Source organism: Bombyx mori, chromosome 1 (genome assembly GCF_030269925.1).
Source record: "Bombyx mori chromosome 1, ASM3026992v2".
Taxonomy (NCBI): Eukaryota; Metazoa; Arthropoda; class Insecta; order Lepidoptera; family Bombycidae; genus Bombyx; species Bombyx mori.
The window spans coordinates 2744331-2768381 of NC_085107.1; the positions used below are offsets into that span (position 1 = coordinate 2744331).

The 24051-nt window shown below is 35.1% G+C and overlaps 1 protein-coding gene across 1 annotated transcript in view; it reads left to right on the forward strand.

Moving 5' to 3' along the window:
- Positions 1-6695, forward strand: part of LOC101746961 (laminin subunit gamma-1) — a 40870-nt gene extending 34175 nt beyond the window's left edge. Inside the window, exons 26-29 of the mRNA XM_004932757.5 lie at positions 695-783; positions 3289-3418; positions 4346-4439; positions 5389-6695. Of these exons, the coding sequence (XP_004932814.1) occupies positions 695-783; positions 3289-3418; positions 4346-4439; positions 5389-5539 (464 nt within the window). The 3' untranslated portion in view covers positions 5540-6695. The remainder of the gene's footprint in view (positions 1-694; positions 784-3288; positions 3419-4345; positions 4440-5388) is intronic.
- Positions 6696-24051: the final 17356 nt, after the last annotated feature.

Genomic DNA, 24051 nt, shown 5'->3' on the forward strand with positions numbered 1-24051 from the left:
GTAGTTCAGATTTAAGAAATAATGATTATAGAGAAAGTTGAAGATAAATTTAAATATTGCGTTACCTTTTACCTTACTCCTAACTAAGTTCCGAATAAAGGTCAAAAAGGGTTGCCGCTTGAAGTTTAATTACCTTACTCTCAAGCCTTACTGAAAAACTTTCAAAATTTCACAGTTTTGTAAATATATCATTAACCACACAAAATACACTATGGTCCTTCAAACCTGATTTTATATATTTTGAACGTCACGAAGAAATCGTCTTTTCCTTTATTATGTTTCAAACATAAATGAGCTCCGTCATAAGCCTTGCAATTTTAGAAGGCATTCGATTCTTGTCATAATCTATGAACGAACACGAAATGCGGTCGGAGCGCGTTAAACTCATTGAAAATTGTAAAAATATTTGTGCCGGGGTCATTAATTAAACATGAAACAGAAAAAATAGGTTTGATGGACTAAAACATTTTCCATTTCCTCTACAATGGGCAACTTGATGGTACTTTTCTCAGCTATCAAACGAATTTTAATTTACAAGATAACTCTTAGTGCTTGGAAATAATATTTAAATCAATATTGTCTCACGTTTGTTATAAGACAATTTCATTATCTGGCTTCCCGGCGTAGTTTAACGAATACGAATATGTGTTATAAAATTTGGGTTTTATCGTAACATAGATACATGTGATTACAGCTCGTGTGCGAGGTACGGAGAAACAGATCGAGGAGTTGGAGAAAAAAGCAGCCGACAACATGCAGTTAACGCGTGACGCAAAAATGAAGGTACATACAAATTACATAAAAAAAATTAATAATAATAACACTTTTATTTCTGGTTTTACAATCTTAAGTGGATTATAATCTTATACCTTTAAACGAGCAATTCTTGTATATACAGTCAAACCTGGGTAAGTGAGAACTGGATAAGTGAGAAAACTCTATAAGTGAGAGTAATAGCCAGGACCCGTAATTTTAAGCTCCCAAAACCTCTATTAGCAAGAAACAGAAACCTCTGTAAGAGAGAGTCGTTTTTCCCTCATGGACCTCCGTGAGTGGGACTGCTACCTATCTCCTCTACCTACCTCTATAAGTGACAGTCGAGCTAGGAGGGGTGGGATTTGCTAATAGCTAAAGCTCAAGCGCCTAACAACTCAAGGGCAGCTGCTTCGCGAATGAATCTATTACCGGATCGGAATCGCGACCCGCTGAGAAGATCCGGCGAGAGACTCAGCGGGCTGATGCATGGGTTAGGTTGCACGTCGACCTCCTTCCTTGTCGAGTTCGACGAGTACGGTTACCGGGGTCCCTAAGCCTGCTCCTAGTGTTAGAGCTGAAGGCGTCTAATGCAAAGGTTATTGGATCTGATGGATCTAAGGACGTGTCTAGGGCGTCGACGGTGACTGGCTCCTGCATGATCAGGATTCGGGGAGTAGTCAGCGGCGACAACGATAAGGCGATTATGATGACACCTCTATAAGCGAGAATGAGATTGTGCTCCCTTGAATTCTCGCTTATCCAGGTTTGACTGTATATATAATCTGAATCTCGGAAACGGCTCCAACGATTTTCATAAAATTTAGTATACAGGGGATTTCGGGGGCGATAAATCGATCTAGCTAGGATTTATTTTCAGAAAATGTTGTTTTATTCGTGTTTATCGATAATCAACTTTATGACTCTTCCCGACATCTATTGGCGAATAATAATACTATTTTTCTTAATTGAGGGCAACTAACCGCTTTAAAGACACAACAAGATGGCGTTGTCAAAAAAAAACGAGCAAAGCTCGGTCATCATCTAGTGTTACATTAAACAACAAACATGACTTTTGTTAGCAAGTTAGCTTAAATTATGTTAGTAATATAAGTACCTACGTTTATTAAAATAATAATAATTATAAGTTAACAAGAAATCCCGGTCTGGGTAAAGGCCCCCTCCAAAGACTTGTGTATTATGAATCCCACCCCATATATTCCGGGTGAAGTTCCAATGTAGCAAAATATAAAAGTGTTGTGTTCTTCTATTCTCAGAAGGTTCCATGATATCAATAATAGTTAATTTTATTTAAACATTCTCCTAGTTCTAATAGTCGGTCGTATGATGACAGGGTTCTAACATTTTAGGTATGTTATAATTTTTAAATACAAAACAAATTAATAATTAAACAACAAATTACATACTCCACTTGAAACTTTTAGAGATTTTAGCTGAGGTTTTAATTTCGTGTCTAATGATGGTGGAGCGATAACAAATACTTATTGTTATTTATGTTTTTTTTCTCCTACCTATTCGCTGGGTAGGTGAGCTCACGGGCTCAACTTGAGAGAATTGCCAACGCTAGTTTTAGGAAGAGCAGTGCTTAGCTGAATCTACCACCGATCGGAATCGCGACCCGCTGAGAAGATACGACGAGAAATGCAATGGGCTGTATTTATGTTTCATTGGTTTCTTTATATCCTATACGTATAGGAAAGTCTGTAGCGAATGCGTGGTTTTGTTGACCTGTTAATGGAATTCGTAATAAAGAATTCAATCTGAGAAATGTGATGTGATATCCTAAAAAAAGATACAAAAATAATTTCATTACATAGTAGGAAACCAAATAGCTTAGCTATGTATATCATACTATCGTGATAAAATATTTTAAAAAGTTATCCAAAGTTATTAGGTATTGGACAGTCTAAATTACAAGTGTTGGTTGATAATTGGAACGAAGTTCCTTATCGCGCGTTGTGAAAGGGGGCTAGACGGAAAAAATTCTTACGAAAAGTTGTCACAACACTTTTTAGATCCGTCATTCTGACCAACCAACGTGTAGGCGCTTATCGCGTGACATTGCTCGTATCCGATTGGTCCGCGTAATGAGTACAGTTTCTCGAGATAGCGTTTCAACAATAGTAATTTAGTTCATAGTATTGTTTTTTTTCTTCTTCATAATGCCGTAATTTATTACTATAACTTAAAAAAAAAATTACAATTCCTTCACTAATTAATCGAAAGAAACTTCGTTCCATCCGGGTGTCCCTTGACACCTCTGAAGTTTTATATTTATTGTACACTAGCTGACCCGGCAGAGTTCGTAGTGCCTCAATCGATAAATAAAAGACCTAAACTTTCTTTAATTCCGAGAATTTTCATATTTATCTACCTTTTAAACCTTCTCTGGACTTTGACAAATAATTCAAGACCAAAATTAGCCAAATCGGTCCAGCCGTTCTCGAGTTTTAGCGAGACTAACGAACACCAATTCATTTTTATATGTATAGATTAAATTTATTTTAAAAACAGGTTGGTCAGGCGAATATCGACGCTCGGGAAGCTGAGAAACAAGTCACCAAAGGTCTTGAGGATCTGAAAGTCATTATGGATGAGCTGCAGAATCTCCCAACGCTCGACGATGAAGCATTGGACAGATTAAGTATGTATCGGAGTTAATTCACCATTCTAACTAATATTAATTTTTTACTGGTGGCAGGACCTCTTGTGAGTCCGCACGGGTAGGTACCACCACCCTGTCCGTTTCTGCCGTGAAGCAGTAATGTGTTTGAGTTTGAAGGGTGGGGCATCCGTTGTAACTATACTGAGACCTTAGAATCCTAAGGTGGGTTGCGGCATTTACGTTGTAGATGTCTATGGGCTCCAGTAACCACTTAACACCAGGTGGGCTGTGAGCTCGTCCACCTATCTAAGCAATAAAAAAAAAAGTCAATCAATCAATCAATAGTGTCAAACCTTGAAGACAGACTGAAAATCTGAATCATTATTAATGTTACAACCTTGCAATAGTTGTTTTGGAAATTGATGTCGTCTTCTACTGGCTGAAGAAATTGACTTTATTAGTTGGCATCACTGTTGTCATCGGCGCGGCGTGTTGTGAAGCCGCACAATCAATAATATAATAATAACGCAATATCATATTTGCTTTGCAGCCATTAATAATGTTCCACCGTGCGCTGTTTAGGGCAATCATAAAAATAACATTTTATACATATTTAAATGTAAAATTTCTAGTATGGCAACACATTAACATGTGGCAACACTAGTCGTTGTAGTTGTACGAAATCTCTGGTCGTGCTTAGTACGTGTCTTGTGTACCAAAAGAAATAAAAGCCTTATTTCTAAATGAAGTTTTATTGACGCTGGCCAGCGACCTAACACAAAATGCAGTCCATTGTCCGAAACATATATGGTTACCGAGCGGAGATCGCTCTACGCTATAGAGTCGTCAATTGTAGCACTTTTATATGTTCATTTTAAAGTTTACCTTATTTTTATTTTCCTTGTCATGTGTTAAGTCAATTAAGTGCATAATATCTAATCTAAATTATGAATTATTTCTTTACAGAGGAAAGCTTGGACAGTGCCGAAAAAGCATTGAGAGGTGTAGATCTTGATGGGAAAATAAAAACATTGACAGAAGCCAAGAATAATCATCAGAGGTAAATTGTATTTATTATATAAAAAACTGTACTGGCACTGATTTTTAGTTTTAATCGTGGCTTATTTAAACGTATTATTGTTGTTTTTATCATATAATTTGTTTCTAGCTTCTAAAAGCTAAACGATTATTAAGCTTAAAGGCTACTTATTATCTAAATAATAGGAAATCAAATATTCCGTCAGAACCCAATAACATAGATTTCAAAAGAAAAATTGTTTATTGAAATTAACAATATATTTTTTTAATGTCAATTTATTTTACAATCTATTTATGTTAATTTCAAATGAATAAATACTTAAATTCGTACTATCCCTGAAAATTAAAAGAAAAATAGTGTCCCTAAAATTTATTAAGTAAATATTGACGGTAGGACTTACTGTGAGTTTTTATTGTAAGTACCTACAATACTACCTCATGAACTTGCGAAGTACTTGTAAATTGTGTTTTAGAAGTAAAGCAGTCGTTTTTAGACCTCAGTCCCACTTTAGGAGGTTTTGTCCATGGGCTCTGTAACCGTGGAATACCGGATAGCTCATGAGGTCATCATCATGATAATCGGTTGCTCTTGGCAGAGCAGTAGTGGTCATGTGGAATTCTTGCTTATTAAAGCCTTGACAGATGTTTTCCATAGTCCACGAACCGAGGCCCGGCGCACGTACTCGTTAAGTGGGGTTTCAGTAAGGTCTTTCACCTGATCAGTTCCACGCATGGGGGTTCGTCCACGAGATCTCTTTCCATTGACCCTACCCTGAACAAGTTTCTCGATAGACTCTGCTGGCCGTCGCGATACGTGTCCAAAATATCGAAGAATCCTGGATTGCACTGTTGACGATAACCTGTGAGAGATATTTAGTTCTTTGAGGTCACCTACACCTATTTACAGAAGTAATTAAGTGTGTCGATTAATACACAAAAAAAGTCGTATTTATTGTGTTCAACAATTTCAGATGGATGAAAGAATATCAAGATGAGCACGACCTCCTTCGGTCTGAAGTTGAGAACGTCAAGGGCATCCTTGAACAGCTTCCAGATGGATGCTTCAAGCGGATCGTACTGGAGCCCACCGAAGGACCGAGCAGGTCGGCCAATTATAGGTAGATGGAATTAACAGAGCATTGCGACGGGTGTGACTTTTTTTTTTTTAAATCATCAAGAATCATCTGTAAATAATGGATTGTGTATTTATTGAGTTCCATCCTAAAGTTTCGAGTTGCATCTTGTAATACGATTAAGGATATTTGCTGATAAATGGAGTGCATTACGCGAATTTTCCTTATGTTTTATACGAAGGGGCTATTTGTTATGTAAGGAGAATAAATGAATATCAAGTTTACCGAATTTTTTTTTGTGAAAGTTTAAATTTCTCCATTAATCATTGAAACCTTCGTATGTTCTAGAACGCTCTAGAATATTCCACGATTCACCCAGCATTGCTCACACTTTACGTGCCTTAATTACTTTAGATATAATAGACTTAAATGTAAAAATGAGGCTAGAAACTTATTAATTATAAATAAGAAGCAATAAATTTTCTTAATATTTTTTTTTCTTTGTTGTGCAAATTTTGATATGAATATTGGATTGAAACGGATCAATATAACGATAGATTTATTGAAAACAAACATAATCTAATTAAACTGTATTTTTATATTGCATTTATACTTTGCATTTCTGTACTTAGATTTGAAGATACCTATATAATAAATAATATTATGAATGATATTAACGTACAACCATTTAATAAATACAGTCAATAAATGATAATAACGATTAGTAGACATGAAATTGTAATTCACGTTTTTTTAGAACACACATATATTGCTATAAAATGTACTTATCACGAAATCAATTAAATCTTCAACAGAATGATTTTTGTTTGACATATTTTAGCGAAACATATATTCTATTGCGTTCCATAATTGCCCTGATTTTAAATAAATAGTAGCTATGGAATGGAAAATTGAGGTTAAAAATTTTTCGTGATTGTGTTGAGTATGTATTGTAAATATTCTCATCACAATGAGCACAATTTACGTCTACGTTAAGTTCTTTTTAATGAAACAAAGTATCTATTAAATTTAATTAATTTCTTTTATAAATTTAACCAAAGAAAACAGAAGAGACGTGTGCGTGTGTTTTTCAATATTATTCCTGTAATTATTTTTTATTTACTTAAAGTAGATATGTAATTGTGAGTAAAATAACAATAATTTTATTGTAGCTTATTTATTTGTATTAAATAACATGGATTATGTGTGATGTTTTATTTTAGATGTTAATTTAGACGAGGTTCTATACATAAATTAGTTACAGTGATGTAACAGTGTTTAAAGTAAGTTTACGGTAGGCAGGGGCTTGGCTCTGTCCCTGGCGTTTCTGAAGTCCATGGGCTGACTGCAAAGGCAATAGAAAATATTATAAAATTAATAAAAATAATTAATTCATTAAAGGCTGGAACTGGACTGGGAATGTATTTAGGTTGGGCTAGAAGCAATGTGCGATTTATGAGGCCAAAGGCCTTCACAAAGTCACTCAAACTAAATCAACTTTATTAGAACTGCTTCTGACGTATTCAATTATATTCCAACGCCAACATACTCGAGTCTCAGTAGAGCTAAAATATGTTTCGGAGGCATTTATAAAATTGTAGAAAACTTCGTTTTTCTCGAACATGATACCTAACTCATTCTTATTCCTGCCGATAATCGGATAAAGCCCATTAAATAACAAGAAGTCCTTGAAGCCCACAGCATCAACTTCAAACCCGTCACCCATCCTTCAGATAAGTCAAAGAATCCCTAATAAATGCGATTTTTAGACACGAAGTCGTCTAAATGTATTAGTTAATGGAGAAACACTGATTTCAGACTTGCAAAACTGGGGGTCATATTAGATTGTTTACCCATATTTTATACATAGTAAAACGCACTTGTACATAGAGAGGCCCTTCGCCAAATTGTTTCACGGGACGTAGGGTTGTGTTGTGGTCGAAAGATGTTGACGAACTCACGAATAGTTGGCACGTCATTCATCACACCTTGCGTATTTTCTTCTGTGAAGCAGTCAAACGACTTTATCCATGGACTCCGATAACCACTTAACACCCTTGTAAGTTTTTCACGCTTCATGCAATCCATTTATGTTTTTTATTTCTAAATCATTCTAACATCGAAAACAAAATTCACCATCTATTGATCAATCTAAAGTCTAACACTAATACGAGTTTAATAAATGTTAAAATTTTGTATAATATGTTTTTTACTCAATCACGCCAGCTTTCAGTATTTACGTGAAGTAGGTAATGATTTTATGTACCTTGAGTACCTGAAACTTGGCCGTCGAAGCAAGGTAGTAGGTAGGTAGTAGTACATACTAACACTACGCAATCGGCCACATTTCGTTCGTCAGAAAATACGTGACGTCTGGGGGCCCTGGGATCTTACTCTATTGACTGTAATGTAGGTCGCCGGTGTGCTACGCGGCGCACTGAAGTAATTATGTCGATTTCTATCTTCGATCTTCTTACTAAGGTGCCAGAATTTCTAGTAGATTCTGGGAAAGACGAATCTGAAGATACTGAGAATGAATCTATTTCTAAGTGACCTAAAAGACACATTAACATACAAAAGAAGGCGATGTTAGGTAATCCAGGCGCTTAGTAACAGAAATCGACACGATTATTTCAGTGCGCCGCGTAGGGCACGCTTGACCTACGTGGCAATCATGTGTTAAGAGATATGTATGAAATTTTGCACAGAGATTTGTAACATATTTTAATACTATATATTTTTTACGTGATATGGCACATAAACTTAGTTGAAAAGCGATAGAGCGTCGCCTTTCGTTTCTAGCAACAATTCCTGTGTAACTAGTGCTTGGCATCACCGAAACCTGGTTCTACTGGTGGCAGGACCTCTTGTGCTCTGCACGGGTAGGTACCACCACTCTGCCTATTTCTGCCGTGAAGCAGTAATGCGTTTCGTTTTGAAGTATCCTTCAGCCGTATCGGGCAGCCGTTGTAACTATACTGAGACCTTAGCTTTTAAATATCGAGGTGGGTGGCCCATTTACGTCGTAGATGACTATGGGCTCTAGTAACCACTTAACACCAGGTGGGCTGTGAGCTCGTCCACCTATCTAAGCACTAAAAAATAAAAAATCTGTTAAAAAATTTAAATTAATTCTCTTTTTCATAATTAATTATATCATACGCCTATTGATTTCATCTTTTGAATTTGACATGGTGTTGTTAATTACTAGATTACAAGGCAGCAGAAGGTCGTAGAAAATGGAAAAAAAATTAATAATATTTTTTTAATAATTCAACGTTCGTCATAGAAATATCATAGTCAAAACGACAGGCGTACATTCGCGAAATATTCAGTGTGTATTTTTATAAACCGGCTCACGTTCTTAAAAACAAAGGAACAATACGGTCTTAAGTGCCAGCTCATCTAGGGCTGTGCCACGGGAAATCATGTATACGGGGCTGGGCGGGGAAGACTGCTAGTGCGGCGCGGCCCTAACAGCGCCACGTGTGTGCGTTACGTATAGTTTTATACCTCTGTGTTCTGTTGACGAACGTTGGGTGAATATGATTTACGATGATTTTAAAATTGAAAATAAGTGAAATTAGATCGAAATACTTGATGAAGATTTTGTTTATTTAGCCGTTATAAACTTGAATCAAAAAAAATTATTTGATTTATAGTTTCCTTTATGTAATCAGTTAAATGTACTGACTGTATTTATTATACTATTCAAACTATATGTTTGTACGTATACTTAACTTACATAATATAATATATATCAGGTCACCTATCCAATGGGACAAATAAATTAATTAAACTTCAAAGATTAAAAACAATTTTTATCTTCATGCTTAGAAAAAATAATAGTGTTTTGTTACATTATAACGCATTATAACTTACCACAATATTCATACGTCGACAAATAACATGTTTGGATCGGAAGCATTTACAAATATATGTACAAAGTGTAGTACACGTCGTATGAGAAAAAAAAAACATGTAAGTAATTTTAATAAAAAACGTAAGGAATTTGAAAATCATCTACTATTTCCTAAATTTCCATAGTTTTATATTATACAAAACGTATGGTCACAGTATTGTCGGGTGGTATGCAAACGTAGTAGTCCCGCGAGTCGTACAATTTATGGCGAGCATTCCGCTGAATTTTCTTTTGTTTTTTTTGAAAAGTAACGCTCTTCCCTACCCTTTGTATACATACATACATACAAGTAAATGGGGTTCCATTCTGTTGTTGCGCTTAAAGGTGGCCAGATAAACGTTTACAGACATTCTTGTGTCGATGTGATAGCGATTGTTTTTATACAACATATGCTTCTCAAAACTTGTGCTTCAAAAAAAAAAAAAAGATTATAAGTTCAATTCAAGAGAATATATTATATGTTATTATAGACAAATACGTCTCGTACAATGATTCATTAGATCTAACATAAATTTCCAACTTTAGATCGAATAACAAAATAGTTATATTAATTTTGTTCCTACAACTTTTGCTTAAATTTTACCACGAAAAAAGTCGTGTTAAAAATCTAGGTTAACAAGACAAAACTCAGCACCGCGGAAACGAGCCAACAAAACAAATTTACAACAACGAAATTACCTGATATCTCACCGTCTGGGGGCGTCGAGTTTTCGAAATGACTCGCTAAACTAAAACTAAATAAGTGGCCGAAAAATGTTGGCAGCATCGCCCACTCCCGTTTGAGCTTTAATTACAAAACAGGCCCCTCTTCATCTGTCCGAATTTCAAGGTAGCGCGGGGCGGGCTCTGGGGTCGAAATAAACTGGTCGTTGCGAGTGGAAAAACAAGGCGCTTAATCCAAAAACTTTCCTTAATTACGTTCGTACAAAACTAACTCCCTGAACGAATTAAGTGTGAGGTGAAATTGGCCGAAATCCTATATCAGATTATGGATGTGGCCCTCGGGCGGGCTGGATGGAGAGCTTTCGGGTTTGGCCTTTTATGCTGTGTGGGAAATCCTAGGAAGACAGCTTGGTGAAAGTAACTTAAAGTGAATATCATATTTTTTAGTGCTTTTTCAATTTACTGCACGCAGCTCTGGGATGGAAGTTGGGTACGGGAGTTACAATACAGTGTAGAGATGCCCTCCTAGCAATATTGTTTTAAAAACAAAAATTTTTAGATAGATATTTTAAATTTCAAACAAAACAATCGTTCTAATAAGATACTCATCTAAGAGCCTTGCATTTTCTAAAGCTCTTTGCTTAAAGCTCATATCAGGTCCCCTCATAATTCAACTTTTTTAAATGACTATGATTTACTTTTGTTTACAGATTGATGTGTAGTAAATTTACATTTACACAGTCAAGTTACACATGAAATATTTTTATACAAAAGTAGACGGAAATTTGCACAGTATTCAGATGTCGACGTATAAAAACTGTAAAAGGAAAACTGTAAAGTCTTCGATAATTCGACGTAAACAACTTAAAATTAAATTGTAAAAGTGGTTTTAACCATACGTTACAATCGTTGACTCGCAACACAATTGGGGCTTTGCACGTATTTTTTAATATGCTTTTTGTAATATAAATAATAATATTAAATAAATAAATAACTGGGATTAAACCAGGCACAGTATCACCCGACCACAAATTAGAGTTCCCTGTGTTATTGTTGAGACTGACAAACGTACTTATATACGTTTAAATATATAGGTATGTGGGAATCGAACCCACGACCCTCGACGCAACAGTCAGTGTCGCTAACTAATGCACCATCGAATCAGTCATCATTCAGAACGATCTAACGTTATCTTTCAGCTAAAATAATTGACTTAATTTAAACAATAAAAAATCAAGTTGCACGTAAATATTTCTGTTGGATGAATGATTGAATGATGATAAAAGCTATTAGGTATGGGAGTCACTACCCCGGTTACTGCCTTTATTTCTAATTTAGTAGCAACTACATATTTTAATTTCTTACCTAACTTCCTGTATTCCCGTTAACTTATCTTAAAGCTAATATGACGGGATATTTGAAGAACATTGCGCGAACGCTATTTTAAAAGCCTTAACATTTTTAGCGTTGGCACAATGATCGAAATGTGATCAAAATCACTGACATACCCATGCTTACGATTCATATTATTACATTTAATCTATTGTTTTGTTATTGTAAAAACTGAACAGCACGCTTCGCTGGCCGATCTTTGATCTGATCGCTACCAACCCTCACAGCAATAACCGCCAGGCCAATCTGAAAAATAAATTAGTTTATCCTGAAAATTTCATTGAAATCTGTCCAGCTGTTTTAGAGTCACACATACACACATCGACTTTAATTAATACTAGATAATGACCGCCTTTTTTTTTATAACGAAATCTTGTTGTGTCTTTAAAGCAGTAAAAGTATTATTATTATTCGCCAATATATGTCGGGAAGAGTCATAAAGTTGATTATCGATAAAGTTGATTATTGAAAACACGAATAAAACAACATTTTCTGAAAATAAATCGTAGCTAGATCGATTTATCGCCCCTGAAATCCCCTGTATACTAAATTTTATGAAAATCGTTGGAGCCGTTTCCGAGATTTAGATTATATGTATATATACAAGAATTGCTCGTTTAAAGGTATAAGATATAGATAGATAAATACATTTTAAGAGGGTTCCCAGTTCTTACAGTAATGAATTTTTAAAAAAATACTTAGTGGTAAATCAGGTAGGTTCAGATGGTATGGTGAAAATATATTTTCTCTTGACCATTTTGCAGGTTGGATATAGATTTACAAATTTGTATGGCCTTATTTACTGTGAACTTGTTATATTTGAAGAACAATGAATGGCTACGTTGCTTTGTCCGATTCCGTCAAGTTATTAAAAGCAGTTTGTTTGATATTCTGACGTCGATATAACAAATATAGGTGGCTTTTAGGTAGCCTAATGGTGTTTTAAGAGCCTAAAACAATATGTGCCATTACAGACCATCTGTTTATTTTCGCTAATTTAACTCTAGTCAAGTCCCAAATACTCCGCGTGCCCCCTAGTCGCGGATACCTCGAAGGAGCTTTGGCCGCCTGCTCGGAAAGAAAAGTTAATAATTTAAGTGGACAATGAGTGCTATTGGATGTTCAAATATATGATGACTTAATCATATTTGTATACTTTAATAAACACGGTTTTTTTTTAGATAATAATATGCGTTTACTTGTAGCACATAAAATTTAGGAAAAAGAAAGTGTGCATTAATTTTTTATCCAACAGAAAATTGTACAGGGTGACTAATTAAAAACTTCCCTCCACTTGTAAGAAGTTCAATTAAAAAGAAGAAAAAAATATATATAGACGAGTTGTCAGAATGAAAATCTTTTCGACGGTTCATTTTACGAACATTTTTATGACGTTTAGAGTTGATTCTCACTGGAGCTGTGAAATGCTGTGGACTATTATTTAGTAGCGTTTTTTTCTAAAATTTTTATCTTACTACAAACAACTTATGTACAGCATCGTTGGTAATATAAATATATCCAGATTTCATTATGTAATTAAACTTAGCATACTTCAGGGTTTGTTGACTTTTTTGTTTCATATTCCATAGATAATACACATATTCGGTTGGATTTTTACCGGTGGTAGAACCTCTTGTGAGTCCGCGTGGGTAGGTACCATCGCCCTGCTTATTTCTGCCGTGAAGCAGTAATGCATTTTGGTCTGAAGGGTAGGGCAGCCGTTGTAACTATACTGAGATCTTAGAACTTATATCTGATTCTCAAGGTGGGTGGCGCATTTACGCTGTAGATGTCTATGTGCTCCAGTAACCACTTAACACCAGGTGGGCTGTGAGCTCGTCCACCCATCTAAGCAATAAAAAAAACATAAATTAGCTATAGATGAGTAACTTAAGGACTCAACAAAAATGTTTACGGGCGTCTGCCACTAGATAGCTTCGCTTCAATTAGTTTCTCATTGCTCCTGTAGATGGCAGAAACATATTACCTATCCTATATTTTATTTTTAATGAAGGATTTTGTAAATTTTCTGTAACAAATAAAGACTTGTATGTTTTTTTATTTTTTTCATCATCATTATTTTTTTATATTCTTTGTTTAGTTATGCAATAATTAAAGGCCTTAACTTTACCAACATATATTATTAAGTTTAGGGGCATTCGTTACAAGATGCCGTTAGTTATGCATACAAAAACATATTTGTCTTAAAGTATTACAGTTTCAGAGCCCGGTCATATTCGAGTGAACGGAGCCACGGCACACCATATGTTAAGTCGTTATTGGAGCCCATGGACACTCGGCCATTTATCTGACCACATGATGTCCCATCTTTTAAACAGATTGAATACTTGAATCTTGAGATATATATAGCCCCACCCTTCGAACCGAAACGTATTACTGCTTCACGGCGGAAATAGGCGGGGTGGTGGTACCTACTCCTGCGGACTCCCAAGAGGTCCTACCACCAGTGATTATGCAAATTATAATTTTGCGTTTTATCCTTTAGGCCACGACGGCTTCACTAACGGTAGCTGTTAAAATACTAAACTCTTGAACAAACTACACCCACTGTTCTACTTTAAACACGAGTTGCTATTGTCGCACAACACATTCCAGCTTGAGCAGCCGAACGATGTGGAGCTCTTTGTTGTTATTGTTGTACACAATTCTATAAACGGAATTATTTGGAAAAGTAAGTTTTACTGTCACTATGGAAGGCATGATAACAACGAAGAGAAGGGCGTCATCATTTTTAAAAACAACGCCGTCACCAGGCGCTCCATCCTGTATAATTGTTATATGTATATTGATTACTGACAAAGTGGAAGGAAAATATCGCTGGGGCGCAGTCGAATGCGTTGGTCTGACCAGTTTCGCACTGCCCTTCATTCCACCGTCTACGATGCTCTCTGAATATTCGAAGATAGGATGAGATAGCACAACTTCGTGCAGACTAAAGCCATCAATGGAGGTGGTCACGACCCTCAAACTAAAGGAGCGCCATCGCAGCAGGGATAACGGAGAATGTCATCATAAATCATAATGAATATAGACAGCTGTTTAAATAAAGTATTTTGACATTTATAAATATTTTGACAATAGATTAAATGAAAAAAAAAATTAGTTCAATTGGCGCTAAATTACTCAGAACAATTAATTATAATCTTTGTCTGGTTTGTAGATCTCGCATGAGAAATCATAGCATTGAATTAATTAAATACCTTTACATATGGTTGTTTATCGACGCCCATAATACACATTGAAGATAAGAAGCTATCCTTTCTTAAGCCCATAAAATTAATATTGGAATGAATTATTAGTACCTACATTATTTAATTTTAAGTATTAACGCCTGCAGATAGGAATAGTAGACGCCGCGTAAAAGAAAGCTTGTCAGTTGGGAGCCGTTAAAATTTTCCTGCTTCGTCTCAGCTATGAGGCACGGGCTAATTAATTTTTTTAAAGCCTCAAATTAGGTAGGGAACGATGTTCGTTCGTGCGAAAATTGTCGAATTTATGCTCGGTTTCATTACTTTGGGCTTTTTAATCAGTTTTTTTTTTTCGTAATGCCGAAATGTTTATGATATTGGATTAAGAAATTGAATGGTTCTTTGGTTGAGTATATAAATGAAATTTTGAAATTTCCGCTCAATAAATAAATAACTCTACTGGTTTCACTTCTTGTCCATATTCCATTCCACTTTGAAATATAAACATCTTTTGCAAAAGTTATCGGCACAGATGATTTTCTATACACATTCATTGCATTTACACATTTTTTCTATTCATTATTTTATAGTCAATCCTAAAAAAAATTTAGGTATAATGATTATAGCTTTTCATATATTCATATATATATATATATACTGAGCATATAGCAGGCCTTATAATATCAGGACATATTACTTTCACTGCATACAACATGACTTACGTTTTATTAAAGATCAGTGAAGTGTAGACAACAACAAAATGTAGTAAATATCGACAGATCGATTGTTTTATTCCTCATGGTCGATAGACGAGCTTATGGGCCATTTGGTAAGATATCACCGCTTGTCCGACATGGACAATAACCATGCCTGCGGCGTAGTTACGTGCGCCTACTGCGAAGGATTCCTTGAAAATTCATTCGAGGAAGGATATGAATGCACTGAGCGTCTTATCCTTTAGGCCATGAAGACTTCAAAATCCTTTAGATCACTCCTCGTGGAACACGAACACGACACAAAATACAGAAAAAACCCAACTCCTCAGACCCAGAGGTTTCCAGCAATCCCTGGTGAAGTTTATCACTAGTCTAAACGGCCTTCATACGAGTTAAATTGAACAACCTGGTACTTCAAGGTCTCGGAGTGGAGGCTTCTGTACTTTGTAGACCTATAGTTTGACCTGGAATGGAATTGTGTTTCGTTACTGTAAGAGCCAATTTCATTACACCTTCCAGAAGATACTGAACCCCATTTGAAACCTGATGTATATTTAAAGAAATCTAATATTTAAAAAAAATATTCTAATATTTAAAAAAAAAAAGACATGCCGGCTGAGGTCCTTGCCAGTTCTTCTCAAGACGGAGCCTAGTTTTTGTGAATTGGCGGTAGTTCTTTTTGACGTTTAACAAGTGTATACTTTCATTTATGTTGAAAAGTAAAAATTGATTTGATTTGATTTTATTTTTTATTTTTTTATTTTATTTTTATTTATTTTATTAGGCTCACAACACACATCACAAGCTAAAGATACACAAAAAACACAAATAAAAAGAAACAAAATCTGGCTTGCAACATAAGACATGTGCGCACGACAAAACAAGACATATAGTGCTGAATTTATATAACAATGTTCCTTACAATTATGACAAAACAACACAATAACAAAAACTAATCTAACGAATAATGTAAGGAAAAAAAAAATTCACAATATAATACATTTAACAATTACATTAACCTACCTATTAATAAAGTGGAGGATGCCCTTGAACATTTTTCGAAACGTAACTAACCTACAAGTAAAAATATCTAACTCAGGTGACGACCTTGCCAGTTCGTTATAGGTACGACACATTCGGGTAATGGGATTATAGTAAGATATATTGTTTTTGTAAATTAGCAATGCAAACAAATTGTTTTGGTTGACCCTCCGAGCACTAAATTTAATGTTTAGTGAAATCTGAGATAATAGTTCAGGCGAATCCAACAGAGAGTGAATTATCTTATATAAGTATATCAGATCAGTGCATGTACGTCGATCTTCTAGTGACTGCATGTTATAGTTTAATAGTCTTTGCTCGTATTTAAGTTCAGAGCGGCCTGGTTGTATACGATAACTTAATAATCTTAAACACTTCATTTGCACACGCTCAATAGTGTTAATGTGCACTCTGTAATTAGGGGACCATATTGGACTGCCGTATTCCAATACACTTCTCACTAAACTGAAGTACAGATACAAAACACTCCGAGGATTCTTAAAATCTTTTGATGATCTCAATACAAACCCCAATAACTTATTTGCCCTACAAGTAATCTGTTCATAGTGTTCCCTAAATGAAAGTTTTTCATCGAAGATGATACCCAAATCTTTAACTATGAATAGTCTTTTTAGTGTCTCGCCCTCAATTGTGTATGTATGAATAATTTTATGTTTTTTATTAGTGAACGTAATTATGGAACATTTATTTATGTTCAAATGCATGTGATTGACCTTGCACCATTCCGATACAATGTCCAAATCTTTTTGTAAGGCGAGACAATCGGATGTCTGGGAGATAACATTATAGACCTTTAGATCGTCGGCATACAAAAGACAACTGCAAGATAATTTCTCAATCAAATCATTAATAAAAATTATAAAAAGGAGGGGTCCTAAGTGGGATCCCTGGGGAACACCAGAACCAACCTGCACCGGAGCAGAAACAAAACCCTTCAATGCCACCAGTTGACTTCGATTTTCCAGATACGAACAAATCCATCGATACAAATTTCCATGAACACCGTATGAAAACAACTTGCGACAAAGTAATCGATGACAAACTTTATCAAAAGCCTTAGAGAAATCCGTATAGATAGAATCAACCTGTCCTCTAGTGGCAAAAGCTTGACACAGGTAATGCTTATACTCAAGGAGATTGGAAATCGTAGATCGGTTCTTAACAAAACCATGCTGCCGGCTAGAGATCAATGGTTTCATATGGTTGTAAAGATAAACATATACTAACGACTCAAACAGTTTAGCAAAACACGACAATATACTAATGGGTCTATAATTTTCACAGCAAGATTTATCACCACTTTTGTGTATAGGAATAATGTGCGCAGTTTTCCAATAACTTGGAAAAGTACCAGATCTAAGAGAACTATTAAAAATAATGTTAAGCGGAACAGAAAGTTCCTTTCCACATGTCTTAATAAAAGAAGGAGGAAGTTTATCGGGGCCCGGACCCTTCTTTCCATCTAACTGTTTAATTTTCCGTTGTATGTCACTCTCACTTATTGAAACTTGCGTTAGTATGGAAGAAATATGGTTATCGATTTCCGTGCAGCTATGATTGAGAAAATCATCTTGATTGTGATCATTAACAAAAACAGAGCCGAAATACCGTGAAAACAGTTCACTTATTGACTGACCGTTAGAAGCGGAGTCGCCAGCATAAGTAACCACGTTTGGTATAGAAACGTGACCTTTCCTGTTGTTAATAAATCTCCAAAATGCATTAGTGTCCTTCTGTAAAGATTCTTCTGTACTTGCAATGTATCTTTTATAGCACTCTTTGGTCAACACTTTGCAACGATGGCGTAACATTGAAAACACATCATAATCACGTGGATTTCCAAATTTTTTGTACATTTTATGATACTTATTTTTTTCTATTATACAATTAATTAGAGGTTTACTAAACCAAACAGGGTAAGTATTATATTTATACGAGGTCAAAGGTGTATGGCGAGCAATTATTTCGAATAACATATCATAAAATATTTGTGTATTTTTATTAATATCCGATGACGATGATAAAAGCATGCTCCAATCCACGAAACGTAGGTCATTTTTTATTTTATTGTAATCACATTTGTTAAAATTTAATTGTTTATTATTGCATTTTGCCAAACTTCTTGAGACTGGCTGGGCTGATAAGCTTATTATGATCGCTGGATGATACTTATCCAACCTACTCATTGATTCTACATCACCAACTTTAACATTAATAAGATTTGAGAGCACTAAGTCTAAAATGCGGTCGATATTATTTTGTATGTAATTAAACTGTATTAAGTTACAAGAATTCATAAACTCTTCCAGTAAGCAGAGTTTCCCACTGGTACAAGGCTGATCTCCAGCACAAATATTAAGTTTTGAGGGAGAAGCAATACGCATGGCTGAGATGTAATCTGGTTGGTTAAAATCTCCCAATAACAAATAGTCGTCATCAGGATGATCGTTCAAGATTATTTTCTGACAATTAGAATAAAATTCATTCAGCTTATCATAATTTAAATCTGGAGGCAAATAACACACGCATATGTTAAGATGCGACGAAGATCCTTTCATAAACAGAGTTACCCAGACATCCTCCATATTACTATCCCAAGATGCCTGACGAATAACCTCAAATTTTTTCTGGACTGCTATTAAAACACCACCTCCCTCAATTTTATGAGAGGAGGAATCCACACGATCTCTCCTAAAGACAGCATAACGCGAGTCGAACACTTCTCCGTCAAACACTGACTTATTAAGATTCGTTTCCGTCAGGCATACTACATCGTAATTATTGGTAAGTAGATTCAAACGAAAGTCTACAAGCTTACTGCGCATCCTATTTACATTCTGGTAATATATTGAAAGCATAATTAAAATTATGTTAATATTAAAGCTATACACTAATTAATTATTAATAAAGATATAACTACTTAACTAAATACTTAATAATCAATATAATAGAAGTTTTTAAAGAAAGAAATAATAATAATAATTAAATACAATAGCACAATTATTTGCAATTACTCGTTTCTCAGTTTATTAATAATTTCAATATTTTTAATATGAACTGCGGGACATTTCTCGTCCTTTCGAATATAAATTTGACCAAAACGAACCCAAACAAATTTATAATTTTTCTCTTTGCTCAGTTTTCTAGCCATGCTATGAAGTTCCTTAGCCTCAGGAGAGAGATGCTCAGATACATAAATCCTTGAAACCGCGCATGTTAAGCCGACGTGAGCGGTTCCAAGCTTATTTTTTGAATTAGACTTGTTATACCTAGTAAACGCAGATAGAACCTCATCACGAAGACGCTGGGATGACAGTGAGATTAGTATATTTCTTGGCCTTCTCGAGTCAGGATTCATTTTAGCAACTCGACGACAAGATTTGATATCTGCATCAGATATGTTGACACTCAAACACTCACAAAGTTTTTTAAATAAGTGATTAAGGTTCTCATGATTATTCTCCGGAACTTCGTGAATCTCAATATTAAGGTCTCGAGAAATTTTCTCCACCATAGAAACTCGATTCTGAAGCCTGTGTAAAGATTCCCCGGTTTTATTAAGTTGTAGTCTGAGTAACTCGATTTCTTTTTCCTTATCACAAATTTTGGATCGGATACTTTTCTGCTCAGCAGACATGAAATCCGTCGTTTGCGAGAAATCCACTCTCAAGCCCTCAACAGCACGATTAACCTCCTGAGACACCATTTCTGTGATATCCTTCCTAAGCGAGGATCGCAAATGAGTCATGAACGAAGAGCCAGGCGCTAGTTTCATATCGAGAAGCTGCCCTATGCTCTCCAAGGTCACTTGTCCGCTGATCGATTCCATGTCCGAGGAAGCATCCACTGCAGTCGAGTCGTAGGAAGTAAAAGAGGAAGAAGCATTGACAGTGTCATTCAAATCAGGACGCTTGTGGATCGGAGTATTGCAGTTAGTTTTACGTTTCGTAACGTTTTGACAAGAAGGACAGCTTAAAGACGCAATTTGCTTAGCGCTTAATTGTTTCCTTGAAGCGGAAGCAATATTCAGGCAATCAAAGCAGTATTCTGAAGCACATTTATTGCACTTAAATTTTTCCTTGCATAATTTTGTAGTGCAACCCTCACAATGCATTGTTAAATGTTTCCCAAATATAGCTCAATAAGCAATTGATGCAAAATGTTCAAGCAAGTAGCACAAATAAATAAGCAGTAAGATGCATAATTTTAGTTACTGTACGTCAATGCACCGCAGTCCGTCGAGCGGATCACACAATCGCCACGCTCAGGCTCCAGAGTTCGAATTTAAGCCATGTGAAAACAAAAAATACCAATACTCACGGAAAGTTCCACGGATATAATCACAGCTATCGCTCACGTGCCATTTAGGTAAAATGTGTAATTTAATGATTGGAATTTGGTTTAAAAAAAAAACCATTTTCTTAGTTTTATTAAGTCAAAACAAAGTACCGTGGCGCGAAGTAGGGAAAGCTCTGAAATCACTGGAAAGCTCGCTTTAGTATTCACATGAACCAAAAAAACCGGTAATAGGGAAGGTCGTGAAAGTTTTATGACCGTAGGGCCGGAGGCTGGGCGCTGTCGATAGACTCCAGAACTGCGATTTAAAGACTAGATTCTCTGAATGAATCATTTCTGTTACTACACTATTTGATGTCAAATAAAAACCAATTCTAATAAATTCTAACTATTAATATTCATCACTGTCGCAATTGCAGGGCTGCCCTGGTTAAAGCACTAAATGGTTTTTTCCCGCTCATTTCGGTTTTAATTTAACTTGCTTTTATAGGCTTGGTATGTGCATATGATGATTGTTTGTATGTAATGAAAACTTTATCCATTTTTATCGATTTCAAGACGTATCGATTAACTTGAAATTTTACACTAGCATCAAGAACCGATGACAGTACAACCATTTCATAACATCATTTGAATATCGAATAGGTAGAAACGAATTCTAATACCTATTCCGATCATTGATGACAGATTAAAAAAAAAAGAAATTAATTATTAAATCGGTTTGATATTTTAACGTTTTTTGTTGCTTTTTAAACTAAATACTTATTTTATTATTTCTCGATATATGTACATGCTAACTGCTATTTTTTGTTCTTTATAAGGTAATAAATGAGGTAATAAAAGTAATAAACAGACCGTAATAAGATTAATATTTATACATAAATAATAATCTACAAATGTTTTTAAATTTAATTATAGACAAAGAAATATTATTCATGACGAGTTTCGATTTTAATAATAAATGATCGTGTCAAGTACGCGATTGATCTATCGATGTAACAGCTCCGTTAAGTTCATCACTAATTGTTTGTGAAACTAAAGACTGACGATATTGTGAAGGACAACTAGTACTAATAAAAGTATCTACAACTCTTTTTAAAGCAACCATATTATTTGTTGTTACCTTTAGTAGACGAAGTAAATAAGTATTTTTGTTATTTAATTTGTTTACTAAGAATATGTAAAAAAAAAATGTTGGACTATTTAAGGTATAGGTTAATCTGTTAATTTCTAAAATATTAGAGCTTCCATTGTTTTAGTAAGAAAGTTTATTTTCGCCACTAACTCATTCGAACTATTAATGTTGAGTATCTATTAATTATTTTTTGTGTTATTATGGTTATAGTGGCAAACCTTGGGGGAGGCGTATGTCCAGCAGTGGACGTGAGCGGACTGAAAATATTAATAAAAAATACGAATGAGATTGGAAAGCTATTATTTTCTTTTTTTTTATTGCTTAGATAGGGGGACGAGCTCACAGCCCACCTGGTGTTAAGTGGTTATTGGAGCCCATAGACATCTACGATGTAAATGCACCACCCACCTTGAGATATCAGTTCTAAGGTCTCAGTATAGTTACAACGGCTGTCCCACCCTTCAAACCGAAACGCATTACTGCTTCACGGCAGAAAAAGGGCGGGGTCGTGGTTCCTACCCGTGCGGACTCACAAGAGGTCCTACCACCAATGTAAGTATTACGAAGTTTTTTATCATCTAATAATTATACGGTAAGTATGTTAAGAATTGCACCTATTCAGTAGCAATAATTGTACTTTTGAAACCAGTTCTAAACATAACAAATCTCCTATAGTCTTCATATAAATAAATAAACAAACGCATTTAAAAAAAAAGATCTTCATCTCAATCTTTACTTGTGGTTAGACCTCTTGTGACTCCGCACGGGTAGGTACCATCACTCTGCGTATTTTTGCCGTGGAGCAGTAATGCGTTTCGGTTTGAAGGTTGGGGCAGCCGTTGTAACTATACTAAGAGCTTGGAGCTTATATCTCAAGGTGAGTGGCGCATTTACGTTGTAGATGTCTATGGGCTCCAGTAACCACTTAACACCGGGTGGGCTGTGAGCTCGTCCACCCACTTAAGTAATAAAAGTAAAATGAACACAGTCGTACTTAGGTTTTGCTGTGTATCAGCTAACAAGTAACAAATGGAGCGTGAATTTATTATACTTTAAAGACCTATCATCGATCATGGCGTCCTAACGTAAACAAAAGGAAATATCAAATGAAAATCGGTTTAGCCAACTAAGTGGCATACCAGGTACTGGAAGCCGGGTTCTATAAATAAATCAATTGTAACCGCTTGGAGCGTCCACCACGCCTGGGGAACCTTAAATCTTACTTGGGAGCCGGTAAATCATTATTATTGTTAAATACATTGCGTTTCGGCCACTACACATCGTGAAATATGGCCAGTTTATCATTGTAATGTCAATGTAATTTTATTTCTTAACTCGAGTTTATATATGTTAACGGAAATGTATGTAATCCGTCATTGTATACAATTCCTAGGAAATGTATGTAATTCCTAAAATCGCACGGAAATGTGTGAAATAAATTATATTATACTTACACATTACACATTTCCTAGGAAATCTATACATTTCCTAAATAGCAATCGGAAATGTAAAACATTTAAGATATTGGTGGGTACGCGGGGACAGCGGGACGAGTCTTGCACTACGGTCAGTTGCCAACTTGCAATCCACTGGAACCGACCAGGGATTTAAGAAGTGCCTTTGCAAGAAAAACTGTGCTACTTCAAGATGTCTGTGTTTTAAAAATAAAGTATTATGTACTTCCAAATGCCATTCGAGCTTACCCTGCAAAAATAAATAGCTATATGGACTGACAAAGTATTATCATATAAAGATTTACTTTTATACTTTGACATTTATAATTATTTAATTATCAGACTGATTACTTGCCAAATGAAAATTTGATTTTATAAGAATAAATATAAGTTGATTTTGTGATACGTTAAAAGTTAATAGATAGTTGATTTTAGAAGTTTTAATTATTAAGATAATCTGAATATATTATTATTATTTTACGGTATGACTGTTACCCGATTGTCTCAATAAGTGTTATATTTAAAAAATATTATTAACAACGTGTTTTATTACAGAAAGCATTTACTTTATACATTTCCTAATACGATATTGGAATTATATACAATTCCGAGGAAATTTATACATTTCCTAGGATATCTATGCATTAAATAGTTTTTCAAACAATATTTTATACATTTCCTAAATAGTATCGGAATTGTACACATTTCCTAG